At 52.5% G+C, this 21,658-nt stretch overlaps 3 protein-coding genes across 3 annotated transcripts in view; 1 reads left to right on the forward strand and 2 right to left on the reverse strand.

The window, feature by feature from the left end:
* Positions 1 to 502: 502 nt before the first annotated feature.
* VSIG10 (V-set and immunoglobulin domain containing 10) lies at positions 503 to 7,619 on the reverse strand. Its single transcript, XM_032705825.1, has 8 exons — positions 7,345 to 7,619; positions 6,846 to 7,130; positions 3,100 to 3,381; positions 2,007 to 2,300; positions 1,755 to 1,865; positions 1,481 to 1,493; positions 1,200 to 1,360; positions 503 to 1,069 (listed from the first exon to the last, which is right to left on the reverse strand). Exons 1-8 carry the CDS (start codon positions 7,427 to 7,429, stop codon positions 999 to 1,001), a joined length of 1,302 nt encoding a protein of 433 aa, XP_032561716.1. The 5' UTR covers positions 7,430 to 7,619; the 3' UTR covers positions 503 to 998.
* A 609-nt stretch (positions 7,620 to 8,228) lies between these two features.
* On the forward strand, positions 8,229 to 10,694 carry PEBP1 (phosphatidylethanolamine binding protein 1). The gene is made up of 4 exons (XM_032705831.1): positions 8,229 to 8,427; positions 8,755 to 8,864; positions 9,459 to 9,559; positions 9,861 to 10,694. The coding sequence occupies exons 1-4, from the start codon at positions 8,293 to 8,295 to the stop codon at positions 10,076 to 10,078; spliced, it is 564 nt and encodes a 187-aa protein (XP_032561722.1). The 5' UTR covers positions 8,229 to 8,292; the 3' UTR covers positions 10,079 to 10,694.
* A 972-nt stretch (positions 10,695 to 11,666) lies between these two features.
* TAOK3 (TAO kinase 3) overlaps positions 11,667 to 21,658 on the reverse strand; it is a 61,757-nt gene continuing 51,765 nt past the window's right edge. Inside the window, exons 15-21 of the mRNA XM_032705823.1 lie at positions 19,625 to 19,861; positions 18,930 to 19,058; positions 17,815 to 18,018; positions 15,255 to 15,494; positions 13,892 to 14,104; positions 13,338 to 13,520; positions 11,667 to 13,233 (exon numbers count right to left, since the gene is read on the reverse strand). Coding sequence (XP_032561714.1) covers positions 13,072 to 13,233; positions 13,338 to 13,520; positions 13,892 to 14,104; positions 15,255 to 15,494; positions 17,815 to 18,018; positions 18,930 to 19,058; positions 19,625 to 19,861 — 1,368 coding nt within the window. The 3' untranslated portion in view covers positions 11,667 to 13,071. The remainder of the gene's footprint in view (positions 13,234 to 13,337; positions 13,521 to 13,891; positions 14,105 to 15,254; positions 15,495 to 17,814; positions 18,019 to 18,929; positions 19,059 to 19,624; positions 19,862 to 21,658) is intronic.

A 21,658-nucleotide genomic window follows, 5' to 3' on the forward strand; every position in this document is an offset into this window, starting at 1 on the left:
CATTAGATTCCCTTCATTCTTGTTTGAGTGCTCATGCCCCCCCCCATTAACCTGCACACACAGACCCCCTATGTGCACTCTCTCACTCCTCCATCACTCTACACACTCTCACACCACTCCCCACTTTAGTTTACTCCTCTGCTCCCCCATCCCACCCCATCCTGCTCCATTTGGCCATTCCCATGAGTGTTGATCCCCCCACTCCCTCCATGCACATTCAGATCCTTCCCTGCTCCCCTCTGTGCCTTTTCACCCCTCCCTTTACCCCGCAGGGTGCTCAGACTGGACCAGTCCCTGCACCCTTCCTGCACATCCCAACCCTCTGTCACGCACCCCACAACTCCCCTGATCCCCTCTGTGTGGATCCTGCTTCCCTCTTTCCCTCCCTGTAGAAGTTCCCTCTATGCTTTCCATCATGCTTTCCATGCCTTTCCACCAGGCATCCCCCTTAAAGCCACCCCGCAAGGAACAGATTAACTCCCGACTCAGACACGGAGCAACATTTCAGACAGAATAGGGGAAAAATATTTATAATAAAAACAATTCAGCCTCCCCAGAGTCAGCATCAGCCAGGTCCTGCCTGCACACTTGTTTCTTCCCTTATCCCAGGACGACTGTGGCCCTGTGGTGACTTTCCCCATCCCAGCACTGCTCATGGGGAGTGAGCCAGAATCCCACACTGGAATTTGAGTCCATCACAGGCACCAAGGTGAATGGGTTACTGTTCCCCTGCTCTGCCTGTGCTGGGTGTCACCTTGTTTTAAGGACACCCAAGACAAAGAGGAACATGAAAAGAGAAGAGAAACAGAGAAACATGGCTGGGGAAGGACGGAGTGAAACTGTGGAAGGGGCAAGTGGAGAAAGGAGTGGGAAGGCTCTGACTGAACTGGCCTGTCGCAGGACACCGACAGCCTGTGCTCAGCCACACGCAAATGAGGACGTGCTTGATGCTGGATTCCAGCTGGAGCTCCATGTGCTTCCTCAAGGAGGGATGGAAGTTATGAGCCTCGTGTCTCTTCTCCCCTTGCTTCCTGTAGAGACACTCTGCCGTGCAGCTCTCCATCGTCACCTATGCAAGGCACAGACCAGCAGCATCTCAGCTACAGCCAACAGGCAATAGGAACTTCTCCCTCACTGGCAGATGCTCCAGGAAGACCCCCAGCTTAGCAGGGAGCAGGTGGCTCTGCCCCAGGGCTTACCTTCTGTGAGGTAGTTCAGATAAGCAGCCTGGGCACTGTTCCCATCGACCAACGCCATCGCCTCCTGCTTGGTGCAGCTGCTCGTGGCCTCCTCATCCCCCTTCCCCTCCTCGTCATCTTCGGAGTCCACCAGCACTAAGACATCACCTGAGTCTGGATGCCTGGGAACAGCAGAGCAAGTGGAGGTGGGCTGAAAGGCTGAGGAGAGCCTGTTCCCTGCTCTTCAGGAAGGTAGACTAGTGAGGCCACGCAGGACTGGGCTGAGGAATGTCAACACTCACCTGAACACAGCACCTGAATGGGACAGAAGGGAAAGACAGGGTTAGAAACCAGCCCCCTTGGGCAGTGGTACTGGTTTTGTTGGGTTGCACAACCCCTGCCAGTCCTGTCTCCATGTCTGTGCCTCCACGTGGAGCTGCCAGCAACTGGACAGTCCCCACGCAAAGGCACAGACACAAAGGTGACCTGTCCACACATGCAACCCTGACTGACTCCAGAATACCTGGAGGGACAGACAAGTTAGGAATAAACCAGGAAGGAGGAACCAATCCCTACCTCTCAGGCACAGGAGGGGATTGTAGTACAAGACAACCCCGGTGACGGTGAGAATACCCAGGAGGGACAGGACCACCACAGCACCCACGATCCCAACAATGTTCACTGGCTCTGTGGAGAGGGGACATAGGCTTGTCACCAGGATACAGATGGATGAAGAATTCCCAGTGCAAGTCAAAGGGCAGGTTCTTAGTGGCAAATGTGGTGTGTCCCCACCCCCTCCCGACTCCCTGCCACGGCAGCCCCACTCACCCTTCACCGTGAGGCAGACGAAGAGCTCCCTCAGCCCCACGGGGTTCTGGGCCTTGCAGACGTAGCAGCCCCCATCGGTGTCCTGGGAGCAGTTCTGGATGGTGAGCCTGGACACGTTGCCCTCCTGGGTGATGAGGAACCTCCCTCCAGGCTGGATCTCCACCTCTGGCTGGGTGATGTCCCGCAGCCAGCTGATCCGTGCCGCCGGCGTGCTCTCGGTCACACGGCACGTCAGGGTCACGTTGTCACCCACAAAGCAGGTCTTGGGGGGCTCTGACTCCAGTGAAGGGATTTCTGAACAGCCCAAGGGGAAAAAGAAAAGACAAACAGGAGTCAAGGAGGGAATGGAGGCAACTAACATAACAAGCAATCAGCCATCTGACTGATTAATAATCATTAACAGAAGGGAGCCAGGCAGGAGTCTGGCAGATAAGCACTGTGGGTTCAGCATTCAGTTCACTCAGGAGCCTCCTGAGCAGTGACCTGAGCAGCTTCCATGGTGCTCAGTCCCTTCTGACACCTGTCTTTATATCCCCAGGGAAGAATGGTCTGAGGGTAGCCAGAGGGAAGATGGCAGAGAGAAGAAAGGCAGCCCGGGAAGTTTCCTTGGGATCAGAAGAGCTCTTGTGAAGCCCTGACAACCCCTGGGAGATAAATACAGCCTAGGTTCTCAAAAGCCACTTTAGACAGATCCCTAAGATGCCTGAAGGAGTCTGGGGGCACACACGACCCTTCTGTATCCCCAGCCCTACCAAACTTAATCTCAACCTGAGCAAGGCACTAAAACCAGCTCTCACTTTCACACAGGCATGTGCAAAAGCTTTCCACAGGTGAAAACCCTGCTGTGCTGAGATTTGGGTCCCCTGAAGGTGGACCCAAAACACAGCTTACCTGCAACTATGCCATGATGAATCTCAGCTGCAGGATGTCTGTGCCTTATGCTGTCACCTCTGCACAAGCCAAGCCCTGCCATGCTGCCTCCTGGCTTCCCTGACCACCTCAGTGCTCCAGAGGTCAGGGAACGACTGGAGTACCCACCTGCCCAACTGTTAGCAGGCAAATTAACAGTTAATGAGGCAGCAAATCAACTCACTTATCTCCACAGTGCACGAAGGCTGCTCCTGCTTGACCACATGGTTGCCGACACACTTGAAGACTTTGCGGTGAGAGAGGTGGGAGCTGTTCAATGTCTCCACATGGGTGTCCGAGGAGTTTGTGGAGCTGATGACCCAGCTGGAGTTCTCCAGATCATGCCCCTCTTCTCTCCAGTGCAGGGTGGGGTGGGGGTAGCCCCCAGGCCAGCTGCAAAACAGCTGCAGCATCAGCCCTGACGAGGAGGTCTCAGCCCAGCACTTCGGGGCTGACTGTGGTGCATCTGTCAGCAAGAACAGCACACGGTCACAAACACTTCCAGGTCACAGCTCTCGGCATCTCAGGGCTGGGACTCTAGCAAGTGTTCATTTGTCATCATTCCCCTTGAAAATCTTCCTGGTTTCCCTGCTAGTCTTGCTACCTGACCCGTGTCCCACAGTCCCAGGGGAGCACAGCTCTGGGTGACAGACGACAGGGACCAAGAAGGGGCTGTCACAGCCCCCACAGCCAAGCCTTGAGGGAGGAAAAGAATCACTGCCACAGCTTTATCCAATGGAAAATTGGATAAACACCTAAAAATGCAGTGGGAGAACGAAAACTCCACACTGCCCTGGTCCTCATGTCACAGCTACAAGGGGGTCACACTGACGCAAACTCTTTGGGAACAAGGTTTTGCCTCTCCCTGTCATTGATACAAGCACACAATCCACCTCAGCACAAGAAAGAACTGCCCAGGGAGAGTGTGGACCCTCCCTCTCTGGAGACATTCCAAACCCATTCCAAATGAGTTCCTGTGTCACCTGCTGCAGGTGACCCTGCCTTCACAAGGGGGTTGGACTGGGTGATCTGCAGAGGTCCCCTCCAACCCTAACAATCCTTTGATTTCCCAAGGGAACATGGAAAACATCAGGGCTGTCGCCCAGGGACAAGTAACCAGCTTCTCAGAGCCACCAGCCCATCCCTGGCTGTTCCTGGCTACAAGGAGCTCTGCCCACAGGGATCCTGGTGACTCCAGGGCCAGTGACAATGAGGCCAAACCAGGCGTGCTCCCCTCCTTCCTAACACCTCTGGCAGCAAGCACTGGGGACAAACTCCAGCCAAGAACACAGGTAGGGCAGGTCCTTGCTGGCCTTGTGCCAGGGCCACTTCCCAACCATGGAGAGGTATGTTATTAAACACAGGAATACCTACGGGAGTGGGTCAGAAGCCAACAGAGAGTCAAGTGCAGTCCCCTCAGGCAGGGCAGAGCAAGGCTCACGTTTCAGGCACAGTCTCATCTGCTCCTTCCACACACAGATCCACACAGATGTGCTTGGTTAACAGACACAAAGATCCTGGACTCTGATCCAGGCAGATTTAACACACCATGCCCCTGCATGTGCCTAACCCAGTGCTGAACAAAACCCCACTGAGAGATGAGACCAAAGCAAGCCCCACACCAGGTCTGCAGCCCCAGTGAGGTTGCAGAGGAATGCCTGAGGCTTATTTTGGGAAGTATTTATTCAAGTGACTTTCAAATGACATGATTAAAAAAAAAACAAACATCATGGCAAACCCCCAGGTGAGCTATAAGGACATACCTTCCTGGGGCTTGGCTCTCCAGGAACTATATACACACATCTCAGGTGATCTTTGAAACCACCCAGCTCTGGCAAGAAAGTTCTCTGCAATACCTCCTCTGTCCCAGCTCTGGAGAGGATCATAACTGATCCCAAATCCTGGTCCGGTCAACAGAGCAACCTGTCAGTTTGAACCACCAGAAAGTGCCCCACATCAAGGTGGACACAGTCCTTCCAGGACACTGGGGTGCACACATCCCTTCCAGGATGTCCAGCCAGAGCTGCACTTTTTGGGCTGGCCCCAGGAACACACCTCCTGAAGCCACCAGCTTTCCATCCTGAACTTCCAGGCTCTCCCAGTACAACTCTGTCTAAACATAACAGAGATCTGCTCCCCAAACGTAAACAAACCAAAAACCTCAAAACCTCCAGCCCCCAACCATAAAACCGCACAAACCACCGGCAAAAAGGACCTGTTGTTTGACCCACAGAAGAGCCAACAGTGCTTGTATCAAACCACACACAGACACGCCAAGGAATCCCTGGGAGGTGTGGAACTGCACGTCTCCTTCACACCAGGTGCTTCCCATCCAAAACAAACACAGAACCGCAGCTCAAGGCAGGGCTGCACCTTTGTCCTGTCACTACAATGTTTACTCTACTGCTTGGGGGGTTTTTTAAGTGCAGTCTTAAACAAAAAGAGAACTTGTGGGTACTACCCATGGGACAGGTTGAAGACTGCCAGCTGGTAATTCCCACACAAAGCCCCTACAGGTCCCAGGAGGTTGGTTTACAGCGGTGACAAGTCTGTGTCCAAAAAGGTTCACTCCAGCCCAAGTTAAGTTGTTTATGGGTATTCCAGTGTTCCACATCACCTTTGTCATGGCTGGAAATTAGTTGGCACGTTCATTCCAGGCTAATAAACGAAGTTCAGAGTGCAGCACCAACACCTGGCACATCATAAATACAGTTTGCTCCTGAGTGTTTTGCCCCAGTGCTCCAGATTTGGGGCTCCCACCTCCTAAGACCCATGCCCACGTATATATTCCCTGAAGCAGTGTGGGGTTTGATTCCTTCACTCCAGACCTCTGTGCGACCTTTCACACCCAATCTGAATGTTCCTTGCTGCAGGAAGGAAATTTTTAATCCTGTAAACTTTCAGAGATTTAATCTGTACAAAACAGGTACAACATTTACATACACGGAGAAGGAAGGAACACCCCGAAGGCAAACAGCAAACAGGTCACACATGGCAGGTGCTGACAGAAAGAGCAAGAACAAAAGAAGGGGCCAAGAGGGCACAGAGGGTCAGTGAAACAGGCAAACTGGCAGAGGATTTTCCTCCTTCTCAATCCTGAAGTGACCAAGAGTAGCACCAGCCACAGGACCTGTGCTCCCTGCTAATCTGGAGGGGGCTGTTTCCATGGAATACGTGAGGAATCCAGGCAAGATAAAGCTCCCTGGCAGAAGCAGGAAGGACCTGCAGCAGCTGTAAGCAAACTAATCCACCTGAGTACACTCCAGCCTGAACTTCCACACGTGCTCTGAAGATTTCTGAGAATGAATGAACCAAATAGAGATGGAAATGGAAGAGAGCACCAAAAGGCACAAGAGGGCTGAAGGAATAGCCTGTGCTGATAATAGGGGCAGTTCCAGGACAATATTGCCAGCAATAAATCCAAGGAATGTGGTGCTTCCATTGAGAGCAGAAGGCTGCCCTGTAAGACTCAACAACTGGGGACCCTCCATTCTCCCACCAAAACCATGGCACCAAGGAATGGCACAGCACATCTACTTCCAACATGTATTCCAATCAAGGGAAAAAAAGACAGTGAGCAGCAGCTCCCATCCCAAGGTTTATGAAGGCTCAAGTCAGCCAGATTCTGAGGCAAAGGGAACAGCTACACCCTGGAACATGCTACAGAGAAAGATCTACCCAAAAACTTATCACCAGCAATGAAGAAGAACTGAAGAGACACAGTGAGGACTTAACAGCTGGCATTGCACACACCTGATCTGTGACAGGCCATCTGGACTCACGTTTTGGTGCTTGTAAGTGGATGTGAGAGAGATTTTGTACGATAAACCCACCTTGTGCCTTTTTTATATTATTTTTTTACCTGTGCTAGATGAATTTGGGGACCTGCAAGACCGAGGGGAGGAGGTTCAGTCAGTGGGACTGACTTACTGGCTACCAGGAGCTGGACCCTGTGCTCGTGGTCCGTCTTGTTCAGCACTTCCCTGCAGGTGTAGTTGCCTTCGTCCTGCACTCGCAGCTCCGTGATGCTCAGGGAGCTGTTGTTGACCAGGGAAAAGCGGACGTCCGGGGGTAAGGAGAGCCTCGAGGAGAAGAGAGGAGGGAAGGAGCGCGGGTCCCCTTGGAACCAGGTCACCTCGGTTGCCTCTTTGGAGACATTGCGGCATAAGAGGAGGATGCTTCCTCCGACCTGCCCAAACACCACTTCATCTGTTCCTGGAAAAGAGAAGGGACAGTGTTAGGGATGTAGGGAAGGGGCGAAGTTGCCTTCTGTCAGCAAAGACCGGGATATCTGATATACATCAAGGCTTTGAGGTGCTTGTTAGGGGGCTGCTGAGGGATCTCCAAGGTGACCAAAAACATCCAGCGCAGACACAAGATTAGGAAAAGGGACACAGCTCCCTGCTCCCCTCCCCTCAGCCCGTGCTACCTGCGGCCTCTCTGCGCGGCACCAGCCTCCAGACGCAAAGGGCGAGGAAGAACCGTACCGGCGGCGTCCCGCCGGGGAGCTGCATGGCTGTGTGCCGCTGCCACAGCCCCGCGGAGGCGGTGCCGCCCGGCCTCCACCCCGGCGAGCGGGCAGGGCAGGGCAGGGCAGGGAGAGCGGGCGGACCCGTCCGGGGGGACCCGCCCGCCCGCCGGGGCCCGTGAGGGGGTCGCGGATCAGCTCCCGCCGCGCCAGCACCGCCATCTTGAGCACCCGCCATCTTGGGCGCCCCCCCGGCCCCGCCCGCCATCTTGGGGTCACCTCACGCCCCTCCGGTCACGTCGGGCGGACCCCTCAGGGCGGTGCGGGGCCGGGGCGTTGCCCTCAGGTGGCGCCCGTGGCCCGGGAATGTTTAACACAAGGAGAATGGCGTTTCTTGAGGACAAAATCAAGTGGGTAAACGAGCCCCACGTCCGGAGAGCTTCTGTAATTCACCCGCTTAGAGACACCCCACAGGCAGTGCAGCGTGAAGAGCAGTGATAAAAGATCACCCCTCTATGTAACCCCGCAGCAAGACCTGTAAAGCATTCAGGTATCTTTTAGGTTTCTCCAGAATATGTTACACCTGGGGAAGGCAGGTGGCCATCACATAGAGCGCTCAAACCCCACGGGGTTTCCCCGCTGGGCCCTGGCACATTAATTATTAATTAACCTAATTAGCGGCAGGGCTGCCCCAGGTAACCGGAGCACGAGTCCCGCTTCCCTGGGCGGCACGGCCTGCTGCGGCCCCGTCCCGCCGGGGGGCGCCATAGAGCTGGAGGGGGGGGGCCAGCGGTGCGTCTTCACCAATGGGAGCGGAGCGCGGCGGCGTCTCCGCCAATGGGCGCGGGGGGCGGGCAGCGCGGAGCCGCCGCCGCAGCCGCCGCAGCCGCCGCAGTCACAACCACAGCCATGCCGGTGGACCTGGGGCAGTGGGACGGGCCGCTGAGCCTCGCCGAGGTGGAGCAGAAGCCGGCGCAGCCTCTGCGGGTCAAGTATGGCTCCGTTGAGATCGACGAGCTGGGCAAGGTGCTCACGCCCACTCAGGTGAGCAGCGCCCGGCCCCCCGCTCGGGGGGGTGCCGCAGCAAAATGGCGGGAGGCGACCGGGCCTCTTGCGCCGTCTCTGCGGCAGCTCCGACCGGAGCTTCACCTGGTGCGGGGGGACAGAGAGGGGCTGAGCTTTGCTGTCGACCCTGATGCAGGGACGGCCGCGCCGCGGGCAGAGGCCCTTGGCTCTCACAGCCTGGGTGAGCTGGCACGAACTTCGAACTCCTCGGATGTCGCAACCAGCGCTGGTCACAGGTGGCCCTGTGTGCAGGGAAGGTGGCTGGCGCGGGCAGCGGGGCCGGTGCTAACGCGGTCATTCCTGCAGGTCCAGCATCGCCCCACCAGCATCGAGTGGGATGGCTGCGATCCCCAGAAGCTTTACACCCTGGTTCTCACAGATCCTGATGCGCCCAGCAGGAAGGACCCAAAGTTTAGGTATGGCAGTGAGCCTGGGTTGCCTGAGGAAAATGGAACATCCCTCTTGGGCTGAGGAGAGGATTAGGAGGAGTTTGGGACTGTGCTCCGCCTAAGGTGCAGCTGTGGGGCTGTGGCTTGGCATAGAAACGGTGTCCTTGCATCTCTCCTTCAGCCAGGGACAGCATGGGGAGGACCAGCTGCTCTTTCCAGGGGTGTTTGGAGATCTGTTGCAGCTGGAGCAGCACAGCATCTGCTGCTTGCTCTAATTTGGCCCATGTGTGAGCTGGAGTTAGGCTTGTCTGTGTTGGTCGTGGAGTCTTAAACCTGGGGCCAGTTCACTTTTCTCACAGCTCAGAAGCTTGTGGAACGTCCACTCTTGGAGGTCAGGCTGTGGTTTTCCCACAGCCACAAGGCAGGCTGATGGAGCTGGTTTTGGCAGGTTGTGCATCCCAAAGGAGCATTACCTGCTCTGGGACCGCTGCTCTTTGGGTTTGGCAATCCAGGAATCAGCTGTTTGCTTATTCTTCACTGACAGCCTTATGGAAAAGCAGCAGCTTGGAGTGATAAAGGCATTGTGCCACAATCTGATTGTTCTTTGCCCTCTCCTTTCAGGGAGTGGCATCACTTCTTGGTGACCAACATGAAAGGCAACAATGTGGGCAGCGGGACCGTGATGTCGGATTACGTTGGCTCTGGGCCTCCCAAGGGAACAGGTTGGTACCTGCCTGCAGCAGTTCCCAAGCAGTGCTACATGGATCAAACACAGTGCACAAGGGTGGGGGGAAGCCAGCAGGAAACCATCCGTGCAGGATTGCCCGTGGCTGCATGAAGCCACACCCAGCAGGAGCACGTATGGAGCACATCTAGTGCATCTTCCCTAAGCTGCCTTAAGCTCCATCATCCTCAGCCTTCCGATCCTGGAGCACACGCAGGCACCTCCAGGGGTCACTTCAGAGCACACCTCGGCCCTGGAATTCCGGGTGCCCGGTGTGGTAACGCTGTCCCTCCCCGCAGGGCTGCACCGCTACGTGTGGCTGGTGTACGAGCAGCCCAAGCAGCTCTCCTGCAACGAGCCCGTCCTGTCCAACCGCTCCGGGGACAAGCGAGGCAAGTTCAAGGTGGCCGCTTTCCGCAGCAAGTACGGGCTGGGGGTGCCGGTGGCGGGCACCTGCTACCAGGCAGAGTGGGATGACTACGTGCCCAAGCTCTACGAGCAGCTGTCGGGGAAGTAGGGTGTGCAGCACCCACGGCTCGGGCACGGCGCTGTAGTTTTGTTTGATTAGTGAGTTGAACCCAAGTGTCCCGCTCTGACCGCTGGAGCTGTAACCCCGTCGCTGTCCCTGCTCCGTGTCCGTGTGTCCAGGCCTGTGCTGACTGCCGTGGTACAGATGATCCTAGCTAGAGCTGCTGACAGGTGTCCCTGGAAGGGCCACTCCCTCCAAACTGATCTGCTTAAGGGAAACAAAAGCCTTTGTGAATTAGTGTCAATTCAGGGTGTCTCTGCTGTCCTGGGATGGCTTTAGATGTCAGGGGTGTGGGTACAGCACCACTTCTGGGCTAGTGCTGGCTGTGGAGACTCCCTCTTCAGGAGAGGAGAGGGCGTAAGGGAAACTTTCCCTCCTCCCTCCTTTTTTTTTTTTTTTTTTCCCCCTCAACCTTTGGCCAGTGCCTCCCTGTCACCGCTCCAGTAGTGAAGGTGCAGCCTGAGGGGGAGGCAGGAGCTGGTCCACACCACTTCTGTTCTCTGCTGCCACTCAAAGCTGAGACCACTTTGTTTTGTTCAGTCCTGTGGTGACCTGATGTTACCCTGCTCTTTGCTCACAGTGCAATTAAAAACTTACCAAGGTGTGTGGTGTGCTTGGTTGTCTTCTTGGGGGATGAAGGGAGTGCTCAGGGGAGCAGCTGGATGTTGTAGGGCTCCTGTCCTGCTGGGAAGAGGAGGCTGGACCCTGTACCAGGGGCTCCCCACTCCTGGAATGTGCTGATGGCTGGAGTGACACAGCTCAAAGCAGTCATGTCTTTCCATCTTTACCTACCTTTAGTCCCTGTCCCAAGGATCCCCCTGGTTCTGTGGAGGCTCCTTCCCTCTGCAGGAGCCCCATCAACCCCCCAATGTGAACCCCGACAGCAGTTTGGCCTCCACCAGCTTTACTGACCTGAAGCCAAGTCCCAGCCAAGCTGCAGATCCCAAGTGTTTCCTGCTCCTCCAGCAGCTTTGCACTGAGGCCTGGGGGTGTGTCCTGAGTGCTTAGAGCAGAAATGAGCCTTTGGTCCAGCCTGATGGCTATAAAAGAGTAAAAAAGGTGAAGACAATGCAATTCAACTTCGTGGATCCAGGAGCCTCCCCGCCTTTTACAAGCTGCTGTCTCAAGGGTCTGCACTGACATAGTGTGACAAACAGGAATCAGGGGCCCTGTGACAACTGGGGACTCCCTAACTCCAGAAGGTGGGTGGTGTCTGCCCCAGGGCAGTTTTTCAGCTCAGGCATTAAAACATTTCAACAGGATTGATGGTTTTTCAGGAAAACATCCCCAACTACTCCAGACCAAAGCCCACAAGACCAAGGCTGGAGCAGCGCTCACCTGGGCTGATCCATCCTAGGACTGCTCAGGCTGGAAGCAGGACATAAACAAGCCACAACCCATTACCCTGAAAACCTCCACGGTCAGGAAAACAGGCTTGGAATGGAGCCCTGAGGTTCCTGCAGCACCAGGCTGAGGGACACCTGTGGAATGGGACACCTGAGGAATGTGTCACCTCCCTCTCCCCACACCTGTGCTGGGCCACGAGCCGCCCCTCCCGCAATGACACAGCCAGGCATTGTGATGAACACTTTTATTTACAAATATAATTAAAAGCTCTGACAGTTATTCATGCTCTTCCCTGGAACCTGAAAAATGTTTTTTGTTGTTTTGTTGGTTTTTTCGTCCTTTTTTTTTTTGTTGTTGTTTTTGTTTTTTTTTTAAAGTGCATGCAAAAGAAGTAAAGCCTTTTTTTTTTCTCTTTTTATTGTAAGAAAATACACAGTTTGAAAGTGTGAATAATGCAATATTTATGACCAAGATCATGGGGTTGGGGGTGGACTTGGGGGAGGAACAAAAAAAAAAAAAAAACAACAAAAAAACAAAACAAACAAACAAACAAAAAAAAATCAACCCCAAAAAATAAAAGAGAAACTCAAAAGGGCTGGGATGATCTAACAGACAGTGTTGAGCTCCGGAACGGAACTGGAGAGTGGGGGGTGGCTGGAGCAGGAGGGAGCAGGGAGGGGGGAAAGAAGTAAAAAAATTTCTGATCAGAGAAACAGTTAAAATACAATATGAAAATAAGTAAAAGCTCTCCTTAAATTCCTTCTATACACAAAATACACGATTTGACAAAGCCCAATTTGTGCTACTGGGATCCTGTGGGCTCATTTAAGTGTATTCACATTCTCTGCGACAGCAGAAAATGATTATGATACAATCAAGAATATGCCCAGGGGGGCGAGGGCTCGTCCCTGCTGCCCCTGGCATGGTTCTCCTAAAAATCACCACGTCGTCGCCCGCCCCTCCCCACCCCCAAAAAAGTAATAATATGTCACCACTGATATGTACAGCACGATTAGGTTTTTTTTTTTCTTTTTCTGTAAAATGTATCAAATTTTTTTTTTTTTCAATCTTTAATAAAATTTTTTTTTTATTATTTAATTATTCCTGATGAATAAATACCAAAAAAATAAAAATAAAATAAAATTATGCAGCAGCTAGTTAAGGTAAGGCTGCGGATTCAGTCTCTCTCCCCCTGGGATCGTAGATATCTTTTAATTATTAATATTTTTTTTTGCTTTTACTTTCATTGATTGGTGGTAAAATGAGTGATTGCTCAAAAGCAACATACATCCACTTGAGTTTTTTTTTTTGTATTTTTGTTTTTTTTTCTCCATTAAAATTGTCTCCAAAGTTTTCACTGAAACATTTTTAATCATTGCACAGAGACATCAATACTGTGACATACTATGGAAAAGACTGCCAGGAGCTGTCCTGCACCGGGACGTGACGGGGGAAAGGGGCCCCTGATGGAGTAAGAATATACAGGCACTGGTCCGACACGATGTCAGTAAGAGAGACAGAAAGAGAGAGAGCACGCCCGTCAACATGGGGAATGTTGGGTTTGCAAGTTTTATCCTTACTTGGTTTGCTTTTTATCGGTTTTGTTTTTTTTTAAATGGCAAAGAAATTTAACCTCATCTATAGTCCTCCTTGGGATACTCTAATGTGACCAAATTCCCAAAGCCCATTCGCAAGCTCTCCATGTCAAACGTCTCAATCTCTCGCTCCTGCTTTTCCAACAGAAACTTGATCCTCTCGCTGCGTTCCTTCTGGAGGGCGGCGAGCTCCTCTTCGATCTGAAACGAGCACAGTCAGCAGCCCCCCAGCACAGCAGCCCTGCCCCAACCCCGTGTCCCAGCCGAGCTCCAGGGACCCCCTGCAGCCTCCCCCAGGAAGGTACCTTTTGTTCCAGGTGTGCCCTGCGCAGCGACACCCGTTGCTCCAGCTTCTGGAGCTCCCTTTCGTGCTGTGCTTCTGTCTGCATCTTAATTTTGCTCTGGTACGCGTTGAGCAGCTCCATCTCCTGCTGGAGTTGCAGTCTCAGGGCTTGGCATTCCGCTTCCTGGGCCTCGTCCAGCCGTAGCTGTAAGGACATCGGGAAAACAACACTCAGACCTCCATTGGTAATCCCTCTGCTCCGACACTACTGGCATGCTGCTCTTCTTTCCCAAAGCCAGGAGCCTCTGGCATTGGGAAAATCATGAAGGAGCAGCTTCCCCACTCACAGAGGCAGAGCCTCAGGGAAGACCCAGTTCTAAACCCCAGCACACGAGGGGCAGCAGGGAAACCACACGTGTTCTGTGGGATCCTTATTCCAAGAGGGAAAATGCCACCTGCTGCATTATTTAAACAGCTCTTATAAACACAACCATCCAGTGGCTGGAGAAGACCATCCCAGCCTGCTGTGAGGCCTGTTCCCCCCTCCCAGCCCCCTGCCCAGGGACACCCACGTACCGCCTGCGAGGCCATCATCTCGTTGATGCTCTGCTCGTACTGCTCGGCCAGGATGGCGAGCTTCCGCGTCTGCTCGTCCTTCAGGCTCTTCAGAATTGTCTTGTGCTCACTCTTTGGAGTTACTTCCAGCTGGTGATTCTTCAGTGCTTTGTACTGCTTAGTTTGCACTTTGCATGTGTCCTGGAACTGCTTTTTGATCTGCATTTCCATAGCCTGCCAAGGAAGCAACGATGTGAGGAGCGCAAAGAGCTTTGGGGACGGAGAGGTTATGGTACCTCCAAATGGGTGGGCTGGTGAGAACCACAGCTCCTCTGTGCTGTCACCTGCAGCTCATGAGCAGGGTGTGCTTCACACAGGGACCTAACCAGGAGCACCAGCTCAGGCCCTGGCTGGGCCAGGAACAGGGCTTGCTCAGCCCTCCCCGGCCCAGGGGACCTCTGTCCTCCACCCCTGCTTCCTGTAGGTCACCCAGCCCATCGCCTGCCACCTGCCTCCCAAAATACGTTTGCTTTTTCACAGCCTCCCTCCCATTCTGCTTCTGTGCCCTATGAGGAAGCCACAGATCTGAAAACTAGCAAGGGTGTGACAGAGTGACAGCAACCTGCCTTCTCCCTGGTGACCAGTGACAGGACCCGAGGGAACAGCTGGAGCTGTGCCAGGGAGGTCAGGATGGATACCACGAAGAGGTTCTTCCCCCCGAGGGTGGTCGGGCACTGAACAGGCTCCTCAGGGCAGTAGCCACGGCCCCAAGGCTGCCAGAGCTCAAGGAGTGTTTGGACAATGCTCTCAGGCACAAAGTGGGATTGTTGGGGTATCCTGTGCAGGGCCAGGAGTTGGACTGGATGATCCATGTGAGTCCCTTCCAGCTCAGGATATTCCACGATTCTATGACACTGGGAGGAGGAAGAGGCCTCTCCTACAGAGAGCAGGTCAGAGGTCTGTGACCAACCTGCAGCCGAACTGGGGCAGTGCACAGTGCTCAGCACACCCATGTCCTCTCTCCTCTCCTCTTAAAGCAGCACCCAACCCCTCTCCATATCGAGGTTTCCAGGCTGACACCAGTGAGGGCCTGAACAAAGCACAGCTCCTCAGAAGCAAATTCTGTAACACTTTTCTCAGAACTGGACTATTTTTACCCAGCAGCCTCAATTAGCACAGCACCTAAAAAACCCTCCCTGAGCTCTGTGCTGTCACAGCCCACAACTTCCTTAGGCAGAGCAGCCCTGTGCAAAGCGAAGAGGGCTGCAAAGGAGAGCACAGGGTGTGGAGAGCAGCGGTCCCACAGCGCGGATGAGGCAGCCAAGCACGGCAGGACAGAGGCAGGAGGAGGAGGAGGAGGAGGAGGAAGGAAAGCTTCCGGCACCTTCAGGTTCTTTGGTTGCTGCCGGAGCTCCATGAAATGCTTCCTGTGCAGCTCCCGCTCCCGCCTCTTGTTGTATTCCAGCTGGTTCTCGAGCTCAGTCTGGTGCTGCAGCCGGATCAGGTCCATGCGCAGCTTCTGCAGCGTGTGCAGCTGCCGGTACTCCAGCTCCCGCGTGGACTCGTCGTGCCGGATCAGCATCGCGTGCTCCATCTCCTTCTGCGTCCGCTTCTTGTTCAGCTCCTGCACCAGAGCACAAGAAAGGGCTCAGCAGGGACGGATTCTCCACCTGGAGATGCTGCAGTCGAGGTCACGAGGCCGAGTGTCCTGGTCACTCGTCTACATGACACCGAGGACTTCGCATGTCACAGGGGAACACAAACCCAGCAGCACCGTGGGGATGCTAATAGTGACCTCCATCCACCCATCCATCCATCCATCCACCCATCCAGCAGCTCTGGGATGGCCCCAGGAGTCCCCAGCAGGTGGCACTGGGACCCCACACAAGCCCTCTGTGATGGCTGAGAATCGCAGCAGCTTTTAATAAGTACAACTCAGGGCTGGTGGCACTGACAGAGCTGAGGGCTCTTGTTGCCTGGTTTAAATTCCCCTGTGCCCCTGCTTGGCACTGGAATGAGGCTTCTCCCAGATCACTTTCATGAGAATGGCCAAAGCAGTGGTGAAGGGCTCCAACACCACCTCAGGTGAGAAAAAGAATAGTCCAGGTGGGTTTTGGCCTAAGGTGCAGCACGTTTTTAAACTGAGGACAGAACCCAAGGCTCACCAGGTTTCACAGTGTGCACTAAAGCTCTGCACAGTCCAGGATAACCCACACTGAGCTAAAAACCAAAGAAGGGGGAGACACCAGTTCCCTCCTTGATAACTGCCTGTATTTCTGCCTCAGTGTATCAGCCACAACCTGTGGAGCACGGAGCTGACTCCAGCTCAGTGGAGCTGTGATTCCAGCTGTACCCCTTGCTGATACTTGGAGCCCTTCACAGATGGTCTGCTGGTACATCCCAGATCCAGCTCTCAGGTTTACAACCTCACTGCTCCACGCTGGAGTCAGACAGGCACAGCGGGGCTGCCCCACACCACACGCAGTGCCTGGCCTGGGGAGGGCCCAGTGCTGCCTCAGCCTAATGAGTTTCTGCAGGAGAAGCAAAAAAAAAAAGATCTAATTATTCTGAGCTGTTGCTCACACGTTGTAATCCTGTTGTGTCTCTCAACAGCAGCACCTGCAAACAGGCACTTCAGCCCCTCTGGCTGCTACAACTGGGAGAGGTTTGAGCTGAGAGGACGGGCAAGGAAACAGGGCCTGGGCTTGTCTCTGCCTTCTTGGCCATAAGGGTGTTGCACGTCTTTACATTTAAGAAAAATTTTCCCCCCACAGCCAAGATTAAAAATGAGATCATTTCCCAATGGCACAAAGGCAGGTGGGACACTGAACAGGCTGTGGCATGTTTGTCTTCACCTCAGAACAGCTCAGCCTCTCTCGAGCCCATTCCACACCAGATTTCAGTCCACGCAGCATGAACACACACAGTCACTCCACTCCTCTCAAACACTTTCCCACCTGCACAAAAAGAACCTCCGTGGTTACTTAAAAACATCATGAAAGCCACATTCTGAAAGTGTTATTTACTTCAGGTGTCTGATCCAGCGTATTTGAAGTAGTTTGCAGGGATTTTATTTTCAGGAAATAAACAATCAGATCATTCTGAAAATTATCAGGTCCCTCTTAAGAGCTTAAATGCAGGAGCTCAGGGGTGTGTTCACCAGTTAAATGCCACACTAGGTAACTGAACTCTGTTCTCATCCCTGCTCTTACATGCTGTGATAAGGGTGCCCCAATCTGATTTTTCACACTCATTCATTCTCAGTGTGCCTGAGTTGAGATGTCTGGATGTGATCTGCAAAGCAGCTGAGTAGCCCCAGGCACATCTGAAGTCAAGCTCTGAACAAGTGAAAAGTATGCTGGAAAATTTGACGGTAGCAGGCCAAGTGCAGTTAGATATTTTTGACCATTCCTCACTCAGTCTTCACTAAAATACCCTCTTACTTGATAGTCTTCATCCAAAAATAACATTAATGAAGAATTCAGGTACTACAGAAAAATCTACAAGTAGCAACTTCTCCTCCAAAGTGGTATTTGACCACAGGCAGTAACTAATGAGGGAAAGCAGGATGGGAATAGCTCCTCCTTAACAAACTACTGCCCCATCCCACAGCTCTCTGTGGCACAAACTGCCCTGTGCTGTGAAAGCAGCCCAAAGGATCCCCCAAAATCCAACACCTGGGAGCTCAGATGAGGCATCTGGCCTGGGCTGGGTGTCCCACATCATGTTTCTGTCTGCCAGTCAACGATGCCACCCCTCCTCAGCTAACCAAAGCACCCACAGCTGTGTGGAACACTATTCCCCACAGCTTTTCCCCCACTTTTTTCCCAGTTCTGTCTAGCAACTGCAAACATGAAGATCTAACCTCAGTCAGCAGCTGTTTTAGAGACATGGAGCTAAAGCAGCTAAAGAAATGCTTGGAAAGGAAGTGAGGAGTGCCATACTTCCCGAATGTTCTGCTGCTCCATCTCGTGCCTCTTGATCATCGTTTTTCTCTTGAAGGAACGGCAGTTTTTGTCGTAGTAGAGTCTCTGCTGGCTGAGAAGTTGGGCCTCCTCTTCAGCCTGTGTGTGCTGCAGGTTCTCTTTATGTTTGGATATCCTTTCTTGCTTCTCTTTCTTGGGCGTGCTGTGGTCCTCGTTCATTTCCTGCAGGGTCAAAACAAGGCTTCCCTCAGGATCACGGTCACACAGGGCTTGGAGGAGTCACTGGCTACATCCCTGCCACTCAGGACCCCAAAATCCTGCTACAACACCAGGTGCCAGCAGAACCAGCCCCATCACCCAGCCATGCCCAGCCCTGTTGCCTCCAGAGTTGTTATGACCCACACCAAGAGGAGGAAAATCAGCCATTAAACACAAACATTTGGGGAGTGAACAGCACAGAGAGGAAAGAGAGTAACACCCACTGCAGGGGAGGCTCTGGCTGCCCAGGAGGGAGGCCAGGTCAAACCCCTCAGGTCCCTTCCCAGCTCTGTGCCTGCTTTACAGACAGTCCAGCCTGGGTTTAAAGTTTTACTTCAACAGGTCTCATGCCTGTAAATCACAAAACAGGGCTCCTTGCTATTCATTTTCTCACCTTTACATTCTTAACAGCAAATTATTTTTGCAGTGTAGTGGGGACACTGTAGTTAAATAATATACTATATTTTTATACATACTTCTTTTTCTAATTCATATAAGTGATCATAAGGCTTTTAGTCAAGGGACACTAAATGGCTGCTCTGATTACTTACACCTTAAATAAAAAAAAAACAGATGAGGAGAAAGGGGAAGAAGAATTCACTTCTCTGTGAAGTCCCATTTTCCCTCATCACCCTTGGTTTCAAAGATTTTGCTCTACAGCTAGTTATGAAGGCACCTCTAGCACCCTCAGAGATTCTTCTGAAAATGCTGCCAGATGGTCCCAGTTCCTGAAATTTTATTTGCTGAGCATCTAAATTTGCTTCCAAGCCTGACAGGATCCCTTAAACCCCTGGGCTGGCTCTGGTTTATCAAAACCAAAGACTGGCTTGTGTTCATTCCACACCCCTTCAGCCCTGAAAATGAGGGTTTCTTGCCTCTTTAATCTTTTCCTTGCAAAGCTTGTATTGTTTCTTCTGACTTTCTAAAAAGGTCGCCAGGTCTTTCTTTTGCTGAGCCAAAATCTGTTGCTGGAATTTCTTTTCATCTGCTGCAGCTGCCTTTGCCTGCAAGGTACAGAGAGGAAAAAAATAACAGAGAAACAAAGGGTGAGTAGGTACAGAATCCAGCACAGATCAGTCTTGTGCTGTGTTTTCTGGTCATTCCTCCCTCACTGTGCTAAACAAAGCCATGAGCATTAAGCCACAAGAAAACTGCTTGCACTGAAAATCCATTATGGCCACATAAATGTAAGAGTTTTCTTGTGCTTCTTATCTCCCCACCAAAACCACCCCAGGAGGTACAAACCCCACTAATTCACCGTGTGGATCAACATGTTGATTTTTAAACAGAGCGAGGAGCAGCAGCAAGGTTTGTCATCCCCTCAGCCATGAGGCAAAGCTCCTACAAGGTCCCCACAAGGATCCCAAGTCCCTCTTATCCAGCTGTCACTGACTGTGGTACTGGTGGATGCCAATGGAGTGCCCATCATCCAGAAGGACGACTGGTGGCTGGTTCACCCAACTGGCCAGGGCAGCTCTGGACAGTGACCACACAGAGCACGTGGGGTCGAAGCATCAACTCCCACAACCTTCTCTTACCTGGACTCACCTCTCCCTCCAACCCCACTCACCTCCTTGTCCATCACAGCCACCTGCTTCTTGGCTAGCTTCTCCAGCTCGATGGACGAGTTGTTGGCGTGTGTCTCCACCTCCTTCTGCAGCTTGAGGCGGTGCTCGTCCATCTCGGCCTTCAACTTGTTCTCCAGGGCGATCAGCTGCTTCTGGTGCTGGCGCCGCATCCGCTTATATCCTGACATCTGTTCCCGCAACTCGTTCTCCTGCTCATGCTCATGGATCTGTCTTGTAACCTGATGTCAGGGAAAGGGGAAGAAGTGCTGCATGGCCTTCCTTTCACAGACAAGCTGTCTCCGTGGTGGAGCTCACCTGTAAGCCGGGCCCTGCTTTGCTGTCCTCTCACAGATCAGCTTTCAGGGAATGCTGCTCCAGGTTTCAGAGGTGCTGCTGTTTAATGTCACAGAGACATAAGGTTTCCCTCTCCTGGTTTTTAGCCCCCCCCACCTTTTCCTGAGACTGTTGCGCGTGTTTTCGGTAACGCAGCAGAAAATGCCATGTTACAAATAAAGGAAGTTACTGGTTATTTCTCACTCCAGGAAACACGGGAGGAGATCTGGAAACAAAGGTGGCTGACGGACAACCTTCTTCAGACACAGGGGATAACTTTTTTCAGACACTGGACTCAAATCCTGAGGGTGACATGGACTTACAAGATGGGATCCATTCTAAGAACCCCTCGACCCACCCATTCTTTCCTTCCCCCTCAAGAAATGCCCCAATGCCAATTCAGTCCCTCAACACCTATTTCCTGCTATGAGTAGCCTCCTTCAAAATTTCTCCTTAAAATTCAAGAGGATGGTAGACTGAGCTCATTCCCTCCTAGAATTGAAAGTTTTCTAACAAGGGAATGCTGTTCTGGAACTGTGTGCTCTTAACAAGATTGATCAGATGGTCTAAGCAGATTTTAAACCCTGCTCAGCTGAAACAAACTCACAAGTTCCACATTCATTTCCATGCCCAAGTGTATCCATGTGAAAGGAAGGCAAAAAAAAACCAAACAACCACCCAGTAAGTCGTACCAAAAATGTTCAGAAAAAAATGCAAATGGTGATGCTTCCATTTCAAAAAAAGAAAAGTGTCTAAGAATGATTTCTATTTTTTTAAAGACAGTCTCAGGAACGTCACATATAAAGATCTGCTGATCCTTTTTATGACCTGGGAGCCAAAACTGGAGGACCTGATTCTGTGTGAGGGGATCTCTGCTTTTGTGCTGAAGTGTGAAGCAAAGAGCTCAGCCCTTTGAAGGTGATCAGTGACACTTTACAAACCAACAGCCCTTCCTGCAGCCTGCAAGAGCCCAGCCTTGCTGATGGATTCCTCCAGAGCAGCCCAAAAAACTGGCCTCTACTACAGGGCTGCTGTCACTTGAAGGCAGTTTTTCAAGGATTTTCAAAGTTCAGACAGAGGGTGGGATGTTCCTGCAGACCTGAGAAGGTTCAGGTTCAACAGAAGAGCAGCTGCTTTGCAGAGCAGCAAACCCAGCACACTTGCTGGCAGCCCTGTGCTCCAGGACCAGGAGGTGACAGGAAGCACTGATCAAGTAAGAGCTCTGAAATCACCAGGCAAGATTAACACCCCAACTGATGTCACCCAAGGCAGGCAGCTTGTGCCACCTCTCTCAGCTCAAATGACTCCCAGCACTTGGGAGGAGTGTGAAGAGGAGCTTAGGAAGAGCCTCTCAAAGCCTTCACCTTGGAACAGATTAACAGCAATTTACAGCAAATAGGTGCCAACCAAGAAAACTGTTGCCAGAGCCCCAGGAGAGAAATGAGATGTGAAAGGATGAAGGTATGGAAGGGGATGGCCTCTGTCTCCCCCCATCCCTTCCAAAGACAACTCCAGAGGGAAAAGGAAATGTCTGATGGCAAAGAAACCAAAGGACCAGCCTGCCTAGAGCCCTGTGTCAGACCAGGGATGGTGGTGGATTAGTGAGGTCAAGCATCCACCACGAGGTAAGAGATGAGGTGTAAATCACATCCTCCTTGTGCAAGGAATTTCAGGATGTGCTTTTGAAGTTGACTGGATTAAAC

This window comes from Chiroxiphia lanceolata, chromosome 18, assembly GCF_009829145.1.
Source record: "Chiroxiphia lanceolata isolate bChiLan1 chromosome 18, bChiLan1.pri, whole genome shotgun sequence".
Taxonomy (NCBI): domain Eukaryota; kingdom Metazoa; phylum Chordata; class Aves; order Passeriformes; family Pipridae; genus Chiroxiphia; species Chiroxiphia lanceolata.